The sequence below is a fragment of the Astatotilapia calliptera genome, chromosome 5 (assembly GCF_900246225.1).
Source record: "Astatotilapia calliptera chromosome 5, fAstCal1.2, whole genome shotgun sequence".
NCBI classification, from domain to species: Eukaryota; Metazoa; Chordata; class Actinopteri; order Cichliformes; family Cichlidae; genus Astatotilapia; species Astatotilapia calliptera.
Genome location: NC_039306.1, coordinates 19,630,834 through 19,654,795, shown reverse-complemented (window position 1 = coordinate 19,654,795; position 23,962 = coordinate 19,630,834). Strand labels below are relative to the sequence as shown.

Genomic DNA, 23,962 nt, shown 5'->3' with positions numbered 1-23,962 from the left:
CCCCATGCTTCACAGTAGGTATGGTGTTCTTGGGATGCAACTCGGTATTCTTCGTCCTCCAAACACGACGAGTTGAGTTTATACCAAAAAGTTCTACTTTGGTTTCATCTGACCACATGACATTCTCCCAATCCTCTGCTGTATCATCCATGTGCTCTCTGGCAAACTTCAGACGGGCCTGGACATGCACTGGCTTCAGCAGCGGAACACGTCTGGCACTGTGGGATTTGATTCCCTGCCGTTGTAGTGTGTTACTGATGGTGACCTTTGTTACTTTGGTCCCAGCTCTCTGCGGGTCATTCACCAGGTCCCCCCGTGTGGTTCTGGGATCTTTGCTCACCGTTCTCATGATCATTTTGACCCCACGGGATGAGATCTTGCGTGGAGCCCCAGATCGTGGGAGATTATCAGTGGTCTTGTATGTCTTCCATTTTCTGATGATTGCTCCCACAGTTGATTTTTTCACACCAAGCTGCTTGCCTATTGTAGATTCACTCTTCCCAGTCTGGTGCAGGTCTACAATACTTTTCCTGGTGTCCTTCGAAAGCTCTTTGGTCTTGGCCATGGCGGCGTTTGGAGTCTGACTGTTTGAGGCTGTGGACAGGTGTCTTTTATACAGATGATGAGTTCAAACAGGTGCCATTCATACAGGTAACGAGTGGGGGACAGAAAAGCTTCTTACAGAAGACGTTACAGGTCTGTGAGAGCCAGAGATTTTCCATGTTTGAGGTGACCAAATACTTATTTGCCACCCTGATTTACAGTTAAATTCCTTACAAATCCTACCATGTGAATTCATGGATTTTTTTTTTCACATTCTGTCTCTCACAGTTGAAGTGTACCTCTGGTGCAAATTACTGACCTCTGTCATCATTTTAGGTGGGGGAACTTGCACAATCGGTGGCTGACTAAATACTTTTTTGCCCCACTGTATTCCAGGCATTTAGACATGTGTACATCATCTACACGATGAAACCGAGCATCAGAATCGGTCAGACAGGCTGAGGAAGTAGACTGGTACTTGCATCGTCATTCATTTCTGACCACGTCCATCTCTTTATCACCACAGTGTAGTGGTCTTCAGATGGCTGCTTCAATCAGGATAATGTGCCGTGACACGAAGCGTAAACCATCTCCAACTGATATCCAACTTCTGTGTCTTCATGTCAATATGGACCAGAATCTCTAAGAAATGTTTCCAGCACCTTGTTGAATTTGCGCCACGAGGATCTAAGCTAGGGTAAAGAAGCACAGGATTTGGAAACACACACACACACACACACACACACACACACACACACACACACACACACACACAGAAAACTCTCACTTGTTAGTGTTTGTCAGTTTACACTTATACTTCTAATATTGTTCGTTAATACAAAGGAAAAATAATAATAATAAAAGCACTTGTTGGAATTCAGATAATTCCTAGCAAACGTTTGAGGAGGGATGAGGGACAACGTTTAAAAAACAAGATTTTTTATTATATAACTTTAAACCAGTTTATTATAAAACCATCAATAAAAGCACAATTATTATTTTTTAAAAACACAGGCAAATAAAAGCTAATGAAACATCTTTTTAAAAAAAGGTAGAAACAACATAACATTTTTCCAAAATATTCCTTGGTCATGATGTTTGTAAAGGAAGGTCCAACTTCACTCCATGATGGTGACCTTTGGTGCCTTTACAAGTCATCAACACACGGGAGCCAAAAAGTCTGTTGAGAAAATAATTTTTAAAAAGTCAAAATGAGAACAATAAGCAGTTTTTCCAGCAGGAGATCAATGACACACTGGTAAGATAGGCTTGCTCTCACCGTGTTAGAGCAGGCACTAACAAACGTCATGAATCTGGGGTTGAACTGGAGCGCACTGATGGGTCCTGGATGCTTCCCATCCAGCACGGCCACTTTCATTCCACTCTCTGTGCTCCAAACGTGAACTCTCCCGTCTTCTGAGCCTGGAAAAACCAGAGTGTTAACAGGAAGCTTAAAGGAAAAGGCTCAAATCTAAAGTTTGAGGGTTTTTTTTTAGCTTACCAATCATGACAAACTGCGAGTCAGGTGTGAAGCAGGCCTCCAGTGAGATGCCTTTACTGTTGTTGTAGCCCTTAAAATGAGGAAAGACAGGGATGGCTTCAGCATGTAATCTGAAAATAATTATATTAACATAAAAACAGATGCAATTCCGTATTTTTGTTCCAATATGTCTCTTACGGAAAAAGTGTGCAGAACAGATCCATTGAAAGCATTCAAGACTCCAATAATCCCTTTATTTGTAGATATGAGGATCTGCTTCCCATCACTACTGAATTTGAGTCCAGTCCAGTCACAAACGCGATTAAACCTCGTTTCAAAACAGGCAAACGGGCCCTTCAACGGGAAGATTTTCAGATAATTAAGAATTTCATTTAAGGCTTTTGGAAAGAATGCATGTGAACACAAACAGAAAACCCTTAATGGACTCAGCTGTACCTTGTCAAAAGCACGAAAGTCATAGAGTTTAACTGTCTTTGAATCCACTCCTGCAGCAAATATCAGCCCATCGGGGTCAAACGAACACAGAGGTGTCCCCAGTGGATTTATCAAACCCTGAAAATCAGAGAGATTGTGCAACATAAACTGGTAACTTTCAAGAAATATGCAAAAGAATCCTCAATAATGACCACTTTCTGCATCACATGTTTTCATATTTATGTGTTTATTTCCATTTGGTGTTTATTTACTCCTTATATTTTTGCAAGGTTATGTTTCTGGTATTACCCATAGATTTATTATGTCTGAGCAGATCCAAGAGAGATTTGGAGACCTCTGGTGGTCAAGACTACTCAGGGACTACTAATCAACAGCACTTTAATAGGCAGTATTTTGTGTCACAATATAAAGCACACTATTCTATTACTGTAGCTGTTATTACACATTTGTAAATGTGTACAAATGGCAGAAGAAATGGAACTTTTCAATCAAGTGACAAACTACTTACTTGAGAGTTTTGACAGTGGAGGTCCCAGATCCGGATAGTCTTGTCCAGTGACCCAGAGATAAATGTGTTTTCCACCGGAGACATGGAAAGAGCAGTAACCCTGAAACCCAAACAAACTGGTTTTAACTGATCAGGATTGAGCTAATGTTTTATTGAATGTAAAATTACTTTAAGGAAAGACAGACAGGAACAAGCTTTTCAGGAATGCACACTATATGCACATCCACAATGAGAATCTGAATTCCTCTGCAATCCAAAAGTGCTCTGTTGGACTGAAATCTGTGACTCTGGAGGCCATTTGAGTGCAACGCTTTGTTTCATCCAAATTTTGATCCTAACATCTCAAACTTACAGGAGAAACTGAGAATCATTCAATCAGGCAACGTTTTTCTTCTGTTGTCTAATTGTAGCGATATAAACCGTAACTACTGTTTATTGTTCTTAGCAGACAGGAGTGGCACCCAGTGTGATCTTGTGCTGCTTTAGCACATCTGCTACAGAAATGTCTGGAGAGCATTCAGAGATGCTCTATTGCATAACTTGGTTATAACGAGTGGTTATTTGAGTTACTATTTCTCTCCTTTCAGATCAAAGCAGTCTGACTATTCTCCTCTGTCACCAACGAGGAATTTTCACCCAGAGAAATGCTGCTTACTGGAATTTTTTGCTTTTTCAGATCATTTTCTGTAAATCTTGGAGTTGGTTGTGTGGGAACATCCCAGCAGATCAGCAGTATCAGAAGTACTCAGACCAGCCCGTTTGGCACCAGCAACCACGCCACATTAAAGTCACTGAAATGACCTTTGTTCCCCATCCTGATGCTGAGTTTGAAATTCAGCACATCACCTTCACCATGCCTAAATGTATTGAGTTGCTGCCATGACACTGGCTGATTAGATATTTCCACTAAAATCCAGTTCAACAGGTTTAGCTAATAAAGTCACCATTGAGTGTATATTTCTGTATTTTTATGAGCACACTGGAGAAAGCTCCAGAAAGGTAGAAAATGAGAATTCCACTCAACTACATTTTATTCTATTTAGTCTGGTTACAGTAAATAAAAGCATGTCCATTTACTTAGTAGGCATATAGGGTGCATACTATATAACTGTCTGCTTTCACTGAATACCAGTCTACATGTTTACAGTTGTGGTTGATTAAGGTTGTGTGTTTGCTTTACGCACCTCTTAGTGTGACCTGGGAAATATCGGATGTACTTGTTGTCAGTGAGCGAAAGGTATCTGATGGTATCTGAAAAATATCCCAAAATATATTTCATTTTCCAAAATGGACCACTAACTGTATTCGCATTGCTGTGCATGGCGTCAAGTGTTTACCATCCAGTTTGTTGGAGCTGTAGATCACTGTATTTGTGTCTCCATGCGTGTAGCGGATGAGGTCTACTCCATACTTTTTGCTGAAGAGGTTGCTTTTGCACCTGAGAAAAGCACAAGGACACCATAAGAACACAATGCAGTCACATTAAGGATCTTATTTATCATATACAGTATACTGTCTACAGTGGCTGCCACTTACTTTCCATCTCGCATGTCATACAGCAGTATGCGGTCATCGTCGCTGCTTGTTATCACATTTTCACCATTTGGGCTGTAGTCCACGCAGTTGACCTTCTCTTCGTTTTTCCGATGAGTCCTGGCCACTCTGAAACATCGTAATACACCGTCTGTGATCTTCATAGCTGCAGGCTTTTACCAAGAAAGCATACGTTAGGAGAAAAAACACTCCATCAGCTTCCTGTCTGAGATTTAATGAAGCCTGGTAATTATTTCGGTTTGGTTGAGCTATGCGCATCTGCTGTCCATTAGATCACTAAGGTGCTTGTATTTGCATTATGGCAACAAAAATCCACAGCAGACAACATGCAACTTTGTAACAACCGGAAATTATGATCGACTTAGTTTTATTCATCTACCAGGCGGGCGGTGCTTGCCAGAAGCTATAATATTTTGCAGTTGTGACCTGGCGGGCCGTGTAAGCGTAGTTAACAAATACACCCGTTGAGAGAAAGGCGGAAATTACCGGAATGCTTTTTTACATTTACGCAGTGTGTATTTGTTATGTTTAGGAGCATTTAAACGGATAGTTATATCGTTTGTCGTTTGGTTTTATCTATATAGTGTCTAATATGTCGGAATTATTTTAATTTGAATGAATGGATGAAATTATGCTTTTATTCTGAAAGGCTTGGCCCGGAACTTCTTTAATAACTTCAGAGTTCATGCTTGTGTTTTGAAGCTCGTGTGCGCCGTCTGGTCTGTGAGGTTCACTCAGTGCCGTGATGAACAGCTGTGGGAGACTAGCGCGTGTGTTTGACCGGAGCTCCGGCCTGGATGTGCTCTTCTGTCTGGCCAAACCCCGGACAACCTGCCGCCAGTGTCCGCAGACAACACCGCCCCTCGCCCGGGGTCAGAGCACCGCTGCCAACCACACTCCAGGCTCCGACGCAGATGACAAACCCCGTGTTAGAGCCGTTGACCTGGCCCGTAAGATCCGAGGAGAGAAGTCGAAGACCCGAGAGACAGCGCCTCCCATGTCTGCCCAGCAGAGGAGGGTGATGGAGCTGAAACGGTTCAGTGTACAGTTACAAAATGTGCACCCCAACGTGCTCGCCAAACACCTCCACAGAAGCGTGCTGTACCAGGACAAGGATGTAGTGATCGTCAACAAACCCTACGGCATCCCTGTGGCAGGTAAACCAACACTGGGCTGTCTTCTTTAATCTGATTACACTGACAAGAAGTTTGAAAAAGTTTTTATTTTCAGTTTGAAATAAAAATAAAAATCAACTCATTGTAATGTTAAGAAAAAAAAAACAATATGAGATCTTTGTAACATGGTGTTTTACAATGGACATGGTCAGCAGCAATATTCAGGTAGACTGTGGTGTTTAAACGATGGTACTAAAGGGCACAGAGTGTGCCAAGAAAACATCGTCTGACATCATCCATTTGTACTGTTCTGTGTGAACCCGAAAGATGATTGGGAAACTTTATAAAATACTCAAACCTGCCTGTCTGACACCAAGAGCCATGCCACATTTAGTCTTTTAAATCACCTTTCTTTCCCATTCTGATCATGGCTCTGAACTATTGACCATTATTGATGCCTGCATGCTAAATTAATGTGATTATCTAATTAGATATTTGTATTAATGAACAGTTAAACATGTGTATGAAAAATTATGTGGTGAGACTATATTTTATTGTTGTACATATTAAGGTGTTCTTAAACAGGCTCAGTATTGTTGTTATTATTATTATTATTGTTGTTGTTATTGTTAGGAGACATGCAGTATCATTACTGAGAACAGCTGGAATGACCATAAAAATGTCAGCTATCACACTGAAGCTGGGATGTCTAACTGGCACCACAAATGTAATGTTGCTGCTGTCTCCCAGATGACTCCGACGTCACATCCATCACCTCTGTGCTTCCTGTTCTCTCAAAAATGATGGATGGGATGAAGATCAAGTCTGATTCTCAGCTCATTCCCTGTCTGGGTCTAGAAAAGGACTCAACGGGAACTCTCCTGCTGGCCAGGAGGGATGAAGTGGTGGAGCACGTACTCGCTCTGAATAGAAATAACAAAGTGGAGAGGAAGTACTGGTGAGTAGGGGAAACTGATAAGGATTAATTAAATAATGTACATGCTAATACTCCCACTGCATGTTAGTTATGTTGTTCCTTTTCAGGGTTATCACGGTTGGTGTTCCTGTGCCATCTGAAGGTCTGATTGATATTCCCATCATAGAGAGAGAGGTCACAGGTCCTCAGCCACACTACAAGGTGCCTCTTATTCTGTATGATCATTGCTTTAAACATCCTTGTATGTACGGCTTTTAGCTTAGTAGTTAGTATGTTTATTACACATTAAATTAGTTTGGGTTTGTTGTCCAGAGCATTTGAGTAAATTACTAGTTATTGTTTAAATAATGGTGTGCATTTTCCAGTCTCATAACAACTTCTTTGATTTCAGATGGCTCTGAGTCCTCTTTACAGACTGAACGATGAAGGTGATGGTGTAACCAAAGTCCGAAGTCATCGCCAAGCTCATCCAGCATTGACCAAGTACAGAGTCCTGGACAGCAGCAGTGGTTGCAGCCTTGTGGAACTCCAGCCTTTTACAGGTAACAGTGCACATGTGAACAAAAGGAAATCATCCCAAAAACCTGCCTGGGCACATGTTCGGTATTTTTCTGCTTCATTGTGTTCACAGGAGTGAAGCACCAGATGAGGGTTCATATGGCCTTTGCTCTCGGGTGTCCCATTCTTGGTGACCACAAATATTCCCACTGGAGCAAACTGGCACCACAGGTAAGATGTTTACAGTCTCTTTTTTAACATGTATAAGAGTTTGATTTCTATTTTGTCACAAATGATGACTAAATAATACATTTCCTTCCACAGAAATTACCAGAACGTGTGTTGGGAAAACTTGGGATTGAACAGAGCAAGGTTCGGCACCTCCCCCTTCATTTACATGCACGACAGCTGACGCTGCCAGGAAGCAGCCAAGCTGACGTCAACGTGTCCTGCCCGCTACCGAAATACTTCACCCAAACACTGGGCCGACTGCATATAACTCTCCCAGATGAAAAACAAACGTGATCATCTCCTTGCTTTGTTCAGCGTTTAACAGTCCAACCCTGTTAAATGTAATTTAAATGTGGAATAGAACATCAGGATGTGTAACTACAGCGCCGATACGTGTGATAGTGGACAGATGTGGAACAGAATGTGTTAATTATTAAAAACTGATGCTATGGAACTGAATAAGAACCATTCAAATGCGTCATTATTAAAAAGACCCACAGCTCACTTTTTCTTTTTAGAAGACAGTAATCATTATGTTTCAGCTTGACATGACTTACTACAAAGATTCCATCTGCATATATTGTTTAATAACCTACTATACACACATACATGAAGGAATACGTTGGCAAAAATCCTTGATGGGTGTTTCAGATGTTAGTTTTATCCTGAGAAAAATCTGAATGACTACAATATACAGATATAGGTGACAAATTAAAGGGAAAAAAAATCCAACAGTATATGGTGTCTCAGTTATGCTGAGGGAGTACGTCTCAGCTCACATTAATCCTATGTTAAAATGCTTCAGTTTTGACACGAGTGGCATCTCCCAGGATGCAGGAAGGGGTTGAAATACTTGAGCTATGAAATTATGAATCAGGCTATGACCTCTGGAGTCACTGGATCTTAAACAAAAAGTGCCCTGCGGGGGAGTTTGGGCCAACATGGCCACTACCATGGTTAAAATACCCATTTAGAGGATATCTTCTAGATAAAGAAAAATTGTGTCCTTCACTACAGCTGAGTTAAAGAGGCAGCACAGGCAACCAAGTTACTGAAACACACTGGTTTTGCCTTCAATTTGTCACCGATCTGTAGCACTTAACCATGTGAATGATTGAGTTTTAACTTATTCCACAAGCAATATCATGTAATTATGTTTTGGAAAAAACAGGCACAAGTATTTCAGATTCAAACTTATCATACATGGTCCAAAATGTATTTTTAAAAAAAAAGTTGTGAGCACTGGTCCCTGTAACTGTCTTAAGATTATTACTAGTGGTACTAGAGAATTAAGACGTGAACAGCCTGTGAGGTTAAGAAAGAAAAGATTACAGTTGTTTAATCATTTATAAGATTGACTTTGTACACGAACGTGTATCATCTCTGCCCAGCTGAGAAGAGACTAAAGTCTTGCTCACTTGCCGGTTCAAAAGTTACAGAGGTGATATCTTACAAAGGCAGCCAAGAGAACGAGAAATCCAACCCACCGGTCAAAAACAGAGATAATAAGAAGAGAAGAATTTATGGATCTGATGAGCATAATCATGATACTCTCCTCAGAAGTTGTTCCACTTTATTTTAATGGCCATCGATGATAATAGTCAGGATGGATACTGCATAGTCAACAATCTGGAGAACAAGTTCCTGTGAGCCAAGTCCTCAATCTAGCTCACATTTTCTGGAACAACACAGATGATCTCCTGGATCTCTCTGACCACGATGATGCGAGACAGCATTTGTTCCACCTGCTGAATTGTGAGGGGCTGAGAGGAGTACCACATCGGGCTGTTTGGTGCAACGACAGGCTCTGGAGTCATGTAGTACGCATCGTTACGTCCTTTAACGCTCTGTGGGCTGGAAAAGTTAGTTAAGCATGTGTCTGGGGGTGTAAACTGAAGAGTAATCATCACATAAATCCTACTAAGCTGAAGTGCTGCTCACCATTTGAAGAGGTAAAAGTCATAAAGTTTGATGGGACAACGAAGAGGATTCGCAGGATCCTCGATCTGCTCTTCATACATGTCATCGGTTCCTAAATGATGCAGTACACAGCAACAGGTCAACAACGGGCATTTCTGCTATCCAACACTGAGCTAATCACGACCTGAGCAAGAGAGTACCTTTTTGTCCAGCACTGTGTAGGCCTTGCCCTTTGAGAAGGCGAATACTGGTTGCTTTGTCCTTGGCGTTAGTTGGGTTCTTCCTTGAGTGTCTTAAGACTTTAGAGAAAGCTACTTTCATGTGCTGTTCAGGTGTTATCAAGTGGAAATACCTGCAACAAATACGACATTGTACCATATTCGGTATTTGACTCTGAGCGATTAGAGAGAGGATAAAAGACTAAGGGCCATTCAATGGTTACTCACTTAGTGTTGAAATACATTAGAGTTGTGAGCAATGTGGAAGGTGAATGTGCGCCAAGCTGTTTACACTCCCACAGCATCTCCTCTGTCACGTGACTTGGGATGATATAACCTAAGAGGAAAACATACCATGAGTACGGCAGGATTCACATGCATGTGTTTAAGGCTTCAGCGCATCTCCGTCATGTTGAACAGGATGATGTGATCCCGAACTAAATCGTCGATCTGCTGCTTAGCTCGTCCTTGCCAAAAAAAATGCTGTTAACTGCATAAGGTTAGTAAAGTGCAGCTAGCATGGCTAATGCAAACAGGCAACAGAAGCTCTTTTAATCTTGTGAATGACTGATGGTTGTTGCTATGACAATCATGCCAGAAAAGATCCCAAATGTCAAAGATGTATGTAAACACTCGACAATGGACATGTAAATGCTGCCTGAATATCGAAAACAATTACAAAATTGTGGATTTTGCCTTACCTAAAGGATGCACAGTGGGTTTCCAGTCGTGCAGGATTTTGTGTAAACTTTCGCAAAATCGAGTGTAATATGGATCATTGAAAATATCATCCACACGTCCATTTTCAGAAAGATACTATAAAAAAGAAAAAAAAAACCAACAACACAGAAAAGCAATTTCAGCCTTAGTTTTATTCTTCCTGCCTTTTTGTGGTTGAGTATGGAGATACTAACCTTCTGTATACACAAGAAAACATAATACAGGACATCGGGAGCAAACTGTTCGTCCTCGGATCCTCGTGCCTCCTGAGTCATCAGGGAAAGACCCAAGTTTAACTCCGCCACTGCACTGGATACCAGATCTTCCTGAAAACGCAGGGGCTGACGACCTGAACGCAGAAATACCAGAAAACACTACGTTTGGAGAAGCAGTGTAAAACTGACTTTACTTCTAGGTGACTAAGAATAACAGTACGTACTACAGAGTGCCAACAGCAAAATGTTGTGACTTCCTCTGGTTTCAGCAAGAGCTCACTGTTACTGAGACAACTGTAACAGGCCTACTTACGTCCTATGGGCGCAAGCTTTGTTGTTTCCCGTTTGCTTAGTTCAGCATTTTTTCTCTTCACCCAAAGGCGCCAAACCTCCAGCCCTTCCTCTGGCTTTAGACACACAGGAACCAGAATCTCTGTGGGTGCTTCGCCCTGAGCTTCAGTGGCTACTTGACCCTGCAGTAGAAGAGCAAAGGGGAAAAAAAAAAAAAAAAAAAAAAAGGTTTTTGAGAAAGATGGCAGCAGAGTTAAACACATCTTATTAATTACATGATGGTAATTCATAGTATGATAATACTGTTATGTTGTAACATGGTATTGTTATGATTAGTAGTATTAACTAGTCCTAGTTAAACTAGTTCACATTCTTAATTCAGAAAGGAAAAAAAGGCTAAAAATAAACATGAACTTTTGAAAACACCATCATGATTATGACCAAAGCAACAATTATCAGTTATGTTCTGTTACATTTGCACAGGGCAAATTTAGTTCCAGCCATAATCATCGAGGACCAGAGTACAACTGTAAGACGGAGTCTTTTCTAACCTGCAGATGGAGCTGCTGGTCTTGTCCATCTTCCCCTTGACTCTGCTGTTGATTTGGGTCCCATATTTGCACTGACTGTGTAGTGTTGTATGTCCCTCCTACGGTCTGCACTGCCACGGGGATATGAATGTTGCCGTTCATGAACTGTGCTGGGAAGAGGGTCTGCACGATCTCTTCCTGCGTTGCAGTGGTGGCTGAATGCACGTCGGCAGACCTCGATGTGGAATTTGGGGACATTTTGTCCTTGCCGTTGGCGGTAGTTACTTGCACTGTGCTATACGTCTCCTGTGGTATAGCAATGTGAGTTACACCCTGCTGCTGTGGAGTGGAGTACACAGGGATGGTCCAGGTCTCACCTTGGGGACCTGTGATTGTTCCTGTAGTGCTGTACAGCTGAGCACTGTCAACTGTGAGCAAATCCGGTCGTAGGGACACATAACTTTGCTGCTGGCCTTGAGGGATGGCTAAAACTGTAGCCACCTGCTGCCCCTGTGGAACAGCATACGAAACAGCTAGGGGGACATCCATCTTACGCTTCTTGGCTGGTTGGAGAACAGTGGGGATAGTGCTGGGCCTCCGCTCTGCCTCCCTGGTAGAGTCCTGTTGCTGAGCAGGAGTCATGGTCTCAATGGTCTGGATCTGGATTTGTTGCCCACCCTGTAACTGAATCTGCTGGCCGGCCTGAAGTTGAATTTGCTGTCCCCCAGGCAACTGAATATGCTGCATTCCCTGCAACTGGATTTGTTGGCCACTTGACAGTTGGATTTGTTGTCCTCCAGCTACGGCGGCAACCAACTGAGCCTGAATCTGTGAAACACAGTAAACATGTTTTTTTTGTTTGTTTGTTTAAATGGGGAAACATGGAAAAACCTGATAGACGTAACTGAAGTTAATCCTCTACCTGCTGTTGCTGCTCCTCTGTGAGCTCTCCTGCCTGCACAAGCTGGGCTGTTGAGATTCCCTGTATGTCCTGCTGAGAGGGGTGGGCCACCTGAAGAACCTGACCAACTGTTTGGCCCTGCTGTTCTTGGATCTGAACCTGGCACAGAGGGAGAGTAAGAAAAACAAACAGACTTGTAAGCAACCTTATGAATCATAAACACACTGAAATACTTTTCTTTGACATTTCTGCTATGAACAACACAACAGTCATCAAAGTCATAAGGCGTCTCAAGTTTATACATTTGAAGTCTCAGTAAGATACACCCATGTCTGAGGTGACCGATCCTGTTTTAATTACATTAATGTGAATTGAACAAGCATGAAACAGCAACCATAATCCTGAGAGAAAGTTGATCTTTTTTTTGGCTTGTGATACTTCATAGAACTAACTTCTGCTACTAATCAAACAGATATTTCATTGATTGTGCTACAAGGTCTTTAATTATCTGCACAACAGGCAAACAAAAAGCAAACACCCTCTTTCCAATTACATTAAAAACATTTACATTGCTTTAATTTTTATTGCACAGAAGGACTACAATGTGATGGTACAAATCAGTATAACCAGTCAGAAATGTATCCTCCATTTCCACCTGCACCTTTTCCTACTGAAGAATCATTGTGACCACAACATTTTTCTGTAAAGTGCTCCTTTGCGTGGTTTTCACATTTCCTGTTGGCTCTGTATGCATACTTAAATACTAAGTGAAAGATCTTCTGTTTGTATTCAGTAGGAAAGGGATTCCTCCCAGTGAGCCTGACTGTAGCCTCTCAGAAGGCACTGCTTTGATATTTGGATTGGATATCAGTCCAATACTCGATCCAACTTTTTGGGTCAGTATGGGATCCATTCCTTTGAGTTCTACAATGTTTTCTGTTTACCAGATAACAGCAGCAGTTAGCGCCACAGCTAACACAGCATGGAGGGAGGTTTGGGGTCATTTCATGCTGCTACACCAACAACTTCTATCTATACATCTGCAGAAGCATTTATTTAACTGGAAACTTTCCTCCTGTTTACTTTCACTCTCATTATGCTCTGTCCAGTCATGCAAGATGGAAAGTTTTGTGTAACACTTTTTAGGAGTGTTTACTAAACTTATGATATAATTATAATTTAAAATGTGATCAAGTCAGTTAAAGTTAATTTCACTCCAGCTGTCTCATTCTTGATGAAGAAAGTACAACGCCTGTAAATGACACCAGTTTGCAGCCTAATGACTCCAGTCCAGTGCAAATAGATTAAATGAACAAGAATATATTTCTATATCCTCCCTTTTTCAATAATAAATACCATAAATTCTGTAAATTTATAGCCTGTTTTTAACCCTAACCCTTTTCAAAACTTGTGAAAACTTAAGTGGAGTATGACCTCATTTCATACAAATGATTCACATCTATAGCTGATAAAGACAACACCAGTACACATTTTATGTGCTATAAGAGTGTCATATTTTGATGGTTTGGCTACAGCAATGTCTCACATTTACATTTTCAAATGTAGGACTAGGAGAAAAACCCAGGCATGTCTGAGAGGAACAGCAACATGTCAGCCTCTGATAGATTTAGTAAAAAGGGAGCTACCTTTCAAATATTCCAGAAAACCACTCCTGCAAAAGGTGGAGAAACTTTGAGGAGAGCCTCGCAGCTCCTGACATGTAACCCAAAAGTAAACAAATGCCTCAAACTAAGCATTACTACGACAGGAAGAGCCAATGGTGGGTAGAAATTACCAAATCAATCACCTGCAGGTGTTTAAACAGCTCAACCCAAGAAAAAAAACAAAAAAAAACAACATAAAACATCCCGGGTAAAAAAAAAACAAAAAAAAACGTTTTCAGGTTAATTATATGACAATACTGCGCAGGTGTTTGAGGTTAAGCTACTTTAGTTATTGATAAACTCAAAAGTTAAGCAGTTATTTTATATGTTTATACAGACTTACATGGAAACACTACCTCGGCTACTTTTGTGATTACATTTGACGTATGCTGTGTCACTGTATGTAATGCTGTTGCCATCTTGTTTTGACAGATTCACATTTCAAATTTCATTTCAGTAAGAGAGTGCACTTCATGTACTTACACTTACAAAAAAAGCTGCTATCTGCAAGTGTTTAAAATTTTTGTATTTTTTTTTCTATATCACCAAAATTAGCACAAATTTTCTGATGAAATATCATGATATAAATTTTGAATCTATAATTACCCACCCTTATTTCAATCTCTTCCTCACAGTGAGAAATACAGCTTTCTAATCCAACACTGAGATCAAATCAGTACATCAGCAGAGACTCACAGTCAAAGCAGTGGTGTCAGATCAGAAAGGGAAAAAGCTGGACTGGTACATCCTTAGTACCCTAAGGTTTTTAATGTCAACATAGATGCATTCTCATATGTGTGACAGTGTATCAGGCTATGCTATGGAGTAATGCAAAAATAACGCACTGCTTTTTAAAACAGTAACTAATAATTTGTAACATATTCTGGTCTCTATGTAATGACACAAACACTAGTGAGTAATTGTGGTGTGCTGAGACTGAGAGGACAATCGGCTATATAAAATTTAAACACACTATGTTTTTGTATGAGGTTAGGCAGGAAGAGTCTCTGTGGACTACGTTTGCAAATGACATCATGTTCGATTAGTTTAAATTTCTAGGATCAACCATGCAAAGCAACAAACAGTGCACAACAGAGGTGAAGAAGAGAGTGCAGGCAGGGTTGAGTGGATGGAGACAAGTGGCAGGGTGATTTGTGACAGAAGGATAGCAACAAGAATTTAAAAGACGGTAGTGAGACCTGCTCTGATCTACGGTTTGGAGACAGTGGCACTGACAGTAAGACAAGGCGGGACTGCAGGTCACAGAGCTGAAGTTGCTCAGATTTGTTTTTGGAGTGACCAGGATGGATATGATTAGAAATGAATACATCATTGGGCCAGGTCAGGTTGAGCAGTGTGGATGCAAACTTTGAGAGTTTGTGTGAAAGAGGAGGATAGGGTGAGATAGGGTGAGATGGAGGCAGATGATCCGACCAATAACAAGAGCAGCTGAAACAAGAAGAAACTAACCTGCACTTGAAGCTGCTGTTCAGATCCTTGATGCAGCTGGGGTGACATGTCTGTTGAGGTCACCTGTACCTGTTATAAAACATTTACATGTAATTGCAAACCACCAAACAACATAATTCAACACCCAATATAAAGTGTCTTACTGGACAGGCCAGCTCCAGGAGAGATCCTGCCACCTCTGTGCTGTCTGTGTAAACACAGTTGGCACCCTGCTGATGGTACACCATGGCTGTACTGGTGGCTGCCCCTTCCTGCTGGCTGAACTCCTGCAGCACCTCTGGGCCCTTGGCAAGAGACTCCAGGAACTCCTTCATCCTGTGCTGAGGCACAGTGCGGGCCTTTTGCCGCACATATTCGTCAAAGGAGACCACCCCACTCTCCTGCTCGTTCATCGTCACTGGACCTGGAAAGGAGATTTTTCTTTTACACTTCTAAGAGCACAGTTACATCCATTACATCCTAAACAAGCTGCATTTGCAATGTTCACGTAAAATGATGAGAGACAGCTTTTCTCTCTTACATACAACTACAATGATGCAGTTTAAATGTTTGTCAGTAAGGTTGGGAACGTTAGGGTTGCTATGTTAAATGCATTTGGCTTGGAGCTAATACAATGACTGTGCTTTGCTTAAATCAACTTTTCCTACAATTAAGAAACACTGCAATCACAGATTAGCTGAAAGGTAAACCTAAATGTTTACTATGAGCGATTAACTGGGTTTAATAGCAATGAAGTAATGAAGCAACGCACCAACAATGGTGCCTGGTTTCATTATATTGACAGTTTATGTGACAGCTAGTTGTTAGCATGCTAGCTTAACAATGTTAGCTAGGCGCTGTTTTGCCACAACCCATATGGATAGTTCACTGAGTAGCAACCGCCGACTGCATTCTACACTGTTGAATACCAATATAATTTATGCCGTAACTTATACAACACGGCTATAGTTTTACTCATAATAGAGGCTATCGAACTGTATTTAACACAGCAACACCTCGCTGGCTAACCACTGTGCTAACGTTAGCTAGCGAGCTAGCTCGGCTGCTCTGGATCCTGTCATGCTACCTTAAATAAAATGAAATCCTCTTGTTTCCGCCAAGGCACGGTGTTTAAAACCAAAAAGCCGATAAACGTCTAACAGCTACCACCAGCATACCATTTACTTGGCTACATAGCACATTTTAGCAGCTGTGCAATACCGCAAAACAATGCCGTGATTACACGGAGATAAAATTTAACCACTGGCCGATTCTCTGACGTCTGCTTATTTCACGCTGAGCTCCGGGTTGTGTTAAAAGTTTACCACTTCCAGCAAAGCGCAGGTTTAGTTATGCGGCGAAATCCCACGTCGTATGTCCAAAAAAACACCACTCAGCGACACACGCACAAAACCCCACACGCTGTTTACCAAGTGAGACATAAAATGACGGAAGTATAGGCCCCGAAAACAACGCGGCTGCTCTCCACACTGCTCTGCCAACCAACGGGCTGATAACTGCAGCTCCCATCCCGGTAGCAAGAGCAGCACTGTTATGAAAACTTACATGACATTTGGACGAGAAGTGCAACCACATTTGTGTAGTTAAAGGTAGGGCATGTCTCATCTGTAACGGTGGGTCAACCGTAATCTGGCAGTGCAAGATAATCACAGTCTCTCAGATTAAAACAGGGTCATTTGCATTGAAATGATAGAACCTATATACACAGATACCCAGTTTGAATGATCGCAATAAATAGACAGCCTTTTACAATACCACTCCTTTCATTGAGGATTAATTTAAAAATCAGACAAAATAATGACTGATCATTGTCATACTATTAGATATCTGTTCTAATATTACAGAAAAGTAGGATCTGTATAGCTTTAAATTAGATAGATATTGGCCACATTATGTGGTTAATTGGCCTTGGTTATTTATTTTATTTTAAAATATTTTAGTAGGGATTCCTTACTTAAATTATTATTTTCGGTCAAACTGTTTTTATGTTACGATGTCTCTGTTTTTGATTATTAATCATTTTATTTTATTATTAACTGTTTAATTTATTTCCTCTGACTCTGGAAATCAAGATACGTGACTTTAAATGAACACAAACATTTTCTTCCAGGATGGTTCTCCTGAAGCTTGGTAAACATGAATGCATGTGCCTTTAACTTGTTCTAACTTCCCCAGTCTGCCTTAAAGAGCCAGGCATGTGCTACTGAGGGCCTCCCCCTGTTCCCTCCACAACAAACTGCCTCTTGCCCTTCTTAAGGTGGACCTAGACAGATGCGCTGTGTGCATAGGCTGTGTCCTCTACACACTGGATTGGAAAGAGTTAATTCCCACACTCGCTGCAGACTATCTCTGACTCTACAAGGGCTCTCTTATGGCAGCGTTTATGTAGTATGTGTACATTTTTCTTTAACTGCTTAACATCTTCCAGGGTGTTGGCAACACATCTAGGGTTAAGGATAGGTTCTTGTTAAATGTCCACCCCTGTTTATAGACTTTAAAACACCCAAATTCTGAGTCTATTATAATTAACCCCTTGAGGTCTCTCATCACAAGCAATGATCCTAGAAGATGTAATTTAAAAAGAAAATGTCCAAATTCTTTGCAGTAAGGGGACAAAATTATTTTAACATATGCAACAGAACTATTTTTTCCAGTATAATATATACTGGCTTTTCTCCAAAATACAGGGTTACGTTTATGGTTTGAGGCTAAATTGGGGCTGTCAGCAAAGATGACTTGGAACTAAGAGGGTTCATGGAAAAAACGAAAGTCATAATGCGGTGAATCTTCATTTGAAATGTAACATCTTCTAGTTTCTGAAAATCTGCCTGTTTAGCAAAATCTAGCCCGAACACTATCACCATGGTGGACGTTAAGAGGAAAGAAAGCTGATCCATTATTGATAGAGAAAAGACCACAGGATTCATCTGAGTGGTGACTAACACTCTCCTAATTTGATCATAAAGCGTAAGTCTTTCACATGCACACTCTGGAAAAATAATAAGCTAGTAAGTTGGCATGAAACAGCTTACTTGGCTCGTGACTTACTGGCTTATCACTGCAGGTGACTTTATGCCACTGTAAGAATCTTAATGTAATCCTTTTGAGAAGGATTTACCTTTAAACAGCTGCCATTAAAACAAAACAGAAGGCTTGTAGGTTGTTATTAACAGTCGGTCATTTACAACTTTGATTTTCATTTTAAAATCCTTCATTTATGAACACTGCAAACAATAAACAGGAATTATTTATTCAACTTTTTTTCTCCAGAAATGGGCCATGGTAATCAGGTCTTTGTTTTACTAGCGACATAGTGATGGAAAGTTGCCAAGTAACCAGCAGGTGCAATAAGCCGTTAGTTAGTTGTGAGCGCGCCAGTCAGTATGTTCAAGGCTCACTGTGATGCACCTTGTGTATCACCTCAGAAATCAGGCTTTACACATACTTTTACCAGAGATGCAGCACAACCCGTGATGCACTAAAAAGAAAGCAGAAAATAAGACTTGATCGCAGGTAAGTCAATGAGTTAGACTGATTTGACAGCTGAATGATGTGTTGTCATGTGTGTTTTATACTTGTGTTTGCCTGAATCATAAATGAACTATGAAGGGGTAAAATATTTCAGTTTTTCAGAGTTTTTCTGGATTCACAGCATTTTCTAGTCTTTCTAATTGCATTTAGATACCTATTGTTTACACTGCCTGATTTATTACTGAAATGGCTACTTTATATTTTTGGTCCGACTGACTCATATTGTGAACAGTTTTTCCAAAGTTGTGTTGTAATTTTGCTGATTCAAATGTGCATTTATTGTAGAGGGTGCACATCCTCCAGATTACACGTAGAAAATATTGTCATTTAGAACTGAAACATAAAAGTTCGTCTGTGTGAATCTAAATATATTTAATAATCATTTACCTCCCCATTATGGCTGTGAAGAAAGTGTTTCAGTGTTTATTTCAAGGTAAAATCAAGTTTTAGCCATCTTGACATCAATAAATATTTTTAGTACATATGTTTGTGTTTACCAAAGCAGTTTTTGATTATTTAGTTGCTGTGAAAGTGTGGCAACAAAAGAGGAACTTTTTATTAAAAGAGGCTTTTTATTATCTTGGTTGGCTGAAGTTTTGCGTTAGCTTCAGAAAAACTGTAAAGCATATTTTTAGACTGTTAATTTTAGTGCTAGGGACATTAGGAACCTGAATGCATGGAAACGTGTTTCAGTGCTTTCGCTCTGTCTTCTCTACAGATCTTGGCTGTCAAAAATGGGGCGTCTGCTCTTTGTGACACTAACCGTGTCCCTCTCTTCACTTGGAAGCCTTATTCAGTCTTCGCATTCACCATCCAACTCTGGCTCAGTCCAAACAACTCAAAGTGGAGCCAGAAACAACAGCAGCCTGGACAGCTTGGCCAGGGAAGTAATCTTTCAATCAGAAAGCCCTGTAGAAGGCAGCCGGTATAGTGTTGGCAGCATGGAGTTGCAGCAACTCATCAATCAGGCTGTCACTCCATTGAGCAAAGAAACCCACTCTGGGTCTGGAATCATAGTGGGGACAGAACCCAGCCTGCACCACTCAGGGCCTCTGGACCAAAGAGCTGACAAAGCTAATACTTCAATTACAGGAAACACTCACCCCAGTGCACCCGTAATCTCAGAGGGAGCTCTGCTGGAAGGCGGCCACATAACAGCAGAGCGCTTACAAGAGAGTCATACCTCTGCTGTGAAACACAACTTCCCAACTCGTAAGTAAAGCTGTGATATGGAAGTGAAGTAGCGCACATAGTGCATTACTTGACGTTTTTCTTTAACTGCATCAAATTGTCAGGTGGTCACAGTGAGATCTAGTATAAAATTATATCCTTCTTTTCACATTTTTGTATGAAAAATCAAATTTAAATCTATTTAAAAAGCAAATAAAGTAAAAGTGATTGATATTGGATCTTTTGGTTCGATGTAGCTGTCTGTGACACTGCATGCTGTGCAACTATGCTGGTAATCGGGCTAACAGTACAGTATGTAAAAATTCACCATGAAATTATTTTTAATTAAAAATATAAAATCTTCTCTTTCTTTCAGGTGGAGACCGCCCTAAACTTCCTTTCCATACCAGTGCGTTTACTTCCATGATAAATTATAAACCTTCAGAACCTGGAGGCCCCTGCGTGCTGGGTGTTGGGCCGTGTATTGTTCTTAAAAACTTTAATGGCACCAGTCTGCTCTGGGACGACATGAGGCGCACACTGGCGTTTGCCTGGGAATTGCACGTCTTTGGGTCTGCCAGCCTTTTCTTGCTGATGGCTTGCCTGGCAGTTGTGGGGACGGCTGGAGCATGTACGCTTCCTCGGCCCCTCTGTTACACCCTGATCCTGGCAAATAGCTTCCTAATCATGGGTGGTTCTTTGCGTACCATCCTCCTCATACTTGACCCCTATGGTACCCGTCAGATTCTGTCTCATGCCACTCTGGCAGCGCTACATAATGTTCCTCTGCAGCTTCTTCTGTGGGTGCAGCTTGCTCTCGCTCTGGTTACACTGAAAGGGTTAAATTTATTACTTTTCCCACTAAAGCTGCAGCACCCATGGGTGGTTGGAGGGTTTGGTATATTTCATTGCTCTGCATTATTTGTAGCCGATCTATACTCTTTAACTTTAACCCCTGCTGTCCCTCTTTTGCTACAGACCCTTTCCCTCTGCTGGGGCCTCCCATTTTGCTTGGGGATCCTCACAAAGGCCCTTTCCAATCTGCAACCCTTTCTCAGGTCCTCTTTACCACAGTGGGCTCCTTCACAGAGGCCCGAGAGGCGCGGAAAGCGAGTCATAGCAGGGTGCGCTTTCCTTGGGGTGCTATGCTGCAGCCTTCAGATGTATAGTCTCTTCTGGCTTTATGGGCTACTGGGAAACTGGAGGCGCTTTGGCTGGGGCTGGTGGCTGAGTCAGTTCTGGGCGAGACTCCTTGAGTTAGCCTGGGGATTCTCTTTGCTTGTCCTGGGATCTTGGATCTTCTGGACTCCATCTAAGGGTCACACAAGGGGTGATCATGTGCAGAGCAGAGTGGAGGCATTCAAAAGAATGGAGGATAAAAGCTTTTGGGATAGGGTGTTAGCCACTGTGTGGAAAGTCCCACTAAAAAAATCAGATAAAAGCTGGGAAGACCTGATGCCAAATAACTGGTCCAAATATAACCTGTCAAAAGCAGGTATCAGCAACAACATAATGTCCCCATATGATGATCGAACATCCACCCAAATATCAGAGCACAAGTCTGATCCTGGTAGTAGCAGCTCGGACTCTCAGGCAGCATTGCTGTGGCAAAAAGTTGGTGAACGTGAGTGTATTCTTTCACTTATAGAGTTTGACATGCGGCCCCCATCTCCTATTAACCTCAGGCGCAGCATTGACAATGCTTTTCACCACGGACAGCTTGTAGCAGGGAGTCTGTTCACACCTCCGCCTCCCTCATGGACAATGGGCACCAATGATGAAGACGGTGGTCTAAAACCCTTCCCTCCAGCTTTTATCAGCTACGGCTGGATGGACACAGAGTCCATTTCGGCATCTCTAGACCATTTCCAGGCCAAAGAACCAGTACAGTCACCCAGTGCTGCATCTGAAAATAATGGCAGCAGTGAGTCTAAAGCTGCTGCATACATGAGAGAGGAATTCTCTGCAGTGATGCATCAGCATTACTGGTCAGATGACGATGTCACAGACCTCTAAGGACATAAACTTCTTTTACATAAACTATCATATTTCTTTTAGTAAAAACTGTTTACTATGGGTGGGTTTGATAATGCAAAAATACAGTCAGTATGACCTGAAATTTGTCACTTTTTATGTGATCTTTATGTTTTTGAGAAGATGATGGTACTTTCACTTAAATAAATCTGTTGAGTCAGATTTTTTTCTCCTAGTGAATAATATGAGTATTTAATAATAATAAAGGTCTAATATGTTTTGTTCTGTCAGTGTTATTTGTGTATGTAGGACAGATGACCTTTAATTCAGCAGGTTACCATCTCTTATCTGTTGACATCTGATTAGTGTACCAACAGCGACTGGATGTTTTTACTGTCTTGTTTGTAAATCAATTTGAATTTATATGAATAATATGATCAACAATAAATTTAGAAATTGAAAGAATAAATTTTGTGCTAACCATGTTTTACATCATACCAAATTTACTTTTATTGATTTTGCCTCAAATATGTGTGTGTGTGTGTGTGTGTGTGTGTGTGTGTGTGTGTGTTTGTGTTCAAATCATAATAATGGCAGTCAGCATGGAGGTGTAAGGATGTAATCTTTTAGTAGATGTTTAGATCACTGAAAACTGGTTTACGTAAAGCTGAAAAACCGAGAAACAGAAGATTTTGAGAAGAGGTGAAAAAAAGAATAGAATTTAAACATTCGATTTTAGACATGGGTGTGGGTAATTATCCCGAACAAAAGGGAATTAATTAAACTTAGTAGCATTTAGTTGTGTTATTATTCAGCTTGAATTGTTTGATATAACTACCAGTGTTAGAAAAAAAGAATCTATTGGGAAGAACTCAAAATTTTCAAAAAGTCATAAATTGACAAGAAAAAAAATTGTACAGAGACAAAGTGGTAAATTCAGGATTAAATAAAGGCACATTTACAAGAAAAAACCTCAGAAACATTTGAAATTTTCTGAGTTTTCTTTTTCCTGCTGAATTTGGAACTTTTTTAAACCTACATTTTGTTTTTTTTAATCGCAAACTCGATGGTTATTTTTCCCATAAATATTTTAATCTTCTTATTTCTACTTTCAGTAGCCCCAATGCATATGTCGTAATGTCGTATTTCTCAGTGGTGCGCAAACACAAAAAACAGGATAACAGAGCTGATTAGTCCAGTACATGCTTATCATACACAACAAAGACTTCTCCCGCTACAGGTTGACATGGCAATGAATGATTGGTCAACAGTTTGAAAAGGGGGTGGTTCTGGAGATTACCTTTGAAATCATTTTACAAAAGCACCGTTATATAATAATTAAAGGTGTGATGCCTTGCCTCCATTTGCTGTATGTTGCAGTGACAGTTTCTCAATCGTTTTTCAAACTTTGTGATGATTTGTGATGATGATGCAGTGGGTGCTGTGCAAACACCTGCAGCAGTGTGATTGATGTTTAGCCTAAAACTTTGCTGACATTCAAATGTGACCATCAGAGTGACTTAAATTGGTAAGTTTCAATAGCCTAAATACCATCTCACATCTGTCTTATTAAAGGTGGTGTGTCCGGCGACTCACTGTTTACTTTTAAACAAAAGATTTGTTAATGATTAATTTTAAAATGTAAATTATTCATTTGGAATAGATCATAAAAACCCAGCAGACCACATCAATCAAATCAAAAAGTCTGAATATATTTAATATTCTAATTATTCTAAATCAAACACTTTTCATTTAGTGTATGAATATTGAATATGCATTGATAATATTGAATTTAGATTCACTAGATTAAAAAAAAAGATTAATGGTTAATAATCAGATATTAAAACTACTGGAGTGTTTACACGTGTAGCATCTGTGGATCTACTGTTAAACAGTTTTCTGAACAGTTGACATTTACTGCACCTTCTAATTGATGCATGTGCTCACAGATCAAGGTGTGATGGGCCCTCTTGTGGTCAAACATTGTAAACAAACATTTACTCAGTTTATTTCCTTGCAGGATAAAGAATATTCAC

General features: G+C 40.7%; 4 protein-coding genes across 8 annotated transcripts; 2 read left to right on the top strand and 2 right to left on the bottom strand.

The window, feature by feature from the left end:
* Positions 1–1,437: 1,437 nt before the first annotated feature.
* LOC113022450 (WD repeat-containing protein 82-like) lies at positions 1,438–4,882 on the bottom strand. The gene is made up of 9 exons (XM_026167881.1): positions 4,524–4,882; positions 4,325–4,425; positions 4,172–4,238; positions 2,988–3,087; positions 2,480–2,596; positions 2,222–2,377; positions 2,045–2,114; positions 1,823–1,965; positions 1,438–1,723 (listed from the first exon to the last, which is right to left on the bottom strand). The coding sequence occupies exons 1-9, from the start codon at positions 4,682–4,684 to the stop codon at positions 1,691–1,693; spliced, it is 948 nt and encodes a 315-aa protein (XP_026023666.1). The 5' UTR covers positions 4,685–4,882; the 3' UTR covers positions 1,438–1,690.
* A 291-nt stretch (positions 4,883–5,173) lies between these two features.
* Positions 5,174–7,787, top strand: rpusd4 (RNA pseudouridine synthase D4). The gene is made up of 6 exons (XM_026167875.1): positions 5,174–5,698; positions 6,407–6,614; positions 6,701–6,794; positions 6,985–7,135; positions 7,225–7,322; positions 7,416–7,787. The coding sequence occupies exons 1-6, from the start codon at positions 5,287–5,289 to the stop codon at positions 7,614–7,616; spliced, it is 1,164 nt and encodes a 387-aa protein (XP_026023660.1). The 5' UTR covers positions 5,174–5,286; the 3' UTR covers positions 7,617–7,787.
* A 100-nt stretch (positions 7,788–7,887) lies between these two features.
* On the bottom strand, positions 7,888–16,921 carry qrich1 (glutamine-rich 1). 4 transcript variants are annotated; one of them, XM_026167869.1, is made up of 12 exons: positions 16,797–16,921; positions 15,395–15,654; positions 15,252–15,320; positions 12,139–12,276; positions 11,238–12,044; positions 10,709–10,868; positions 10,375–10,529; positions 10,162–10,276; positions 9,689–9,797; positions 9,443–9,594; positions 9,264–9,354; positions 7,888–9,176 (listed from the first exon to the last, which is right to left on the bottom strand). In XM_026167869.1, exons 1-12 carry the CDS (start codon positions 16,801–16,803, stop codon positions 8,987–8,989), a joined length of 2,253 nt encoding a protein of 750 aa, XP_026023654.1. In that variant the 5' UTR covers positions 16,804–16,921; the 3' UTR covers positions 7,888–8,986. The 4 variants fall into 4 exon arrangements, with proteins under 4 accessions (XP_026023654.1, XP_026023655.1, XP_026023656.1 ...); XM_026167870.1 differs by lacking the exon at positions 16,797–16,921 and adding an exon at positions 16,556–16,705; XM_026167871.1 differs by lacking the exon at positions 16,797–16,921 and adding an exon at positions 16,318–16,541.
* LOC113022444 (proline-rich transmembrane protein 3) lies at positions 16,778–22,395 on the top strand. 2 transcript variants are annotated; one of them, XM_026167874.1, is made up of 3 exons: positions 16,778–16,840; positions 19,501–19,994; positions 20,329–22,395. In XM_026167874.1, the coding sequence occupies exons 2-3, from the start codon at positions 19,517–19,519 to the stop codon at positions 21,966–21,968; spliced, it is 2,118 nt and encodes a 705-aa protein (XP_026023659.1). In that variant the 5' UTR covers positions 16,778–16,840; positions 19,501–19,516; the 3' UTR covers positions 21,969–22,395. The 2 variants fall into 2 exon arrangements, with proteins under 2 accessions (XP_026023659.1, XP_026023658.1); XM_026167873.1 differs by lacking the exon at positions 16,778–16,840 and adding an exon at positions 17,301–18,764.
* The last annotated feature ends 1,567 nt before the right edge of the window (positions 22,396–23,962 follow it).

Bases quoted from the DNA above. Each gene is read 5' to 3' on its own strand.
- rpusd4 (XM_026167875.1), top strand. From the start codon at position 5,287: ATGAACAGCTGTGGGAGACTAGCGCGTGTGTTTGACCGGAGCTCCGGC. The intron at 5,699-6,406 runs GTAAACCAACAC...GCTGTCTCCCAG, and splicing joins CTACGGCATCCCTGTGGCAG to ATGACTCCGACGTCACATCC. The intron at 7,323-7,415 runs GTAAGATGTTTA...TTCCTTCCACAG, and splicing joins GGAGCAAACTGGCACCACAG to AAATTACCAGAACGTGTGTT.
- qrich1 (XM_026167868.1), bottom strand. From the start codon at position 16,024: ATGAAACCAGGCACCATTGTTG. The intron at 12,045-12,138 runs GTAGAGGATTAA...TGTGTTTCACAG, and splicing joins CAGAGGAGCAGCAACAGCAG to ATTCAGGCTCAGTTGGTTGC. The intron at 9,355-9,442 runs GTACTCTCTTGC...TGCATCATTTAG, and splicing joins ACACAGTGCTGGACAAAAAG to GAACCGATGACATGTATGAA.
- LOC113022450 (XM_026167881.1), bottom strand. From the start codon at position 4,684: ATGAAGATCACAGACGGTGTATTACGATGTTTCAGAGTGGCCAGGACT. The intron at 4,426-4,523 runs GTAAGTGGCAGC...TGCTTTTCTCAG, and splicing joins TATGACATGCGAGATGGAAA to GTGCAAAAGCAACCTCTTCA. The intron at 2,597-2,987 runs GTAAGTAGTTTG...TCTGATTTTCAG, and splicing joins TCCACTGTCAAAACTCTCAA to GGTTTGATAAATCCACTGGG.
- LOC113022444 (XM_026167874.1), top strand. From the start codon at position 19,517: ATGGGGCGTCTGCTCTTTGTGACACTAACCGTGTCCCTCTCTTCACTT. The intron at 19,995-20,328 runs GTAAGTAAAGCT...TCTTTCTTTCAG, and splicing joins GAAACACAACTTCCCAACTC to GTGGAGACCGCCCTAAACTT.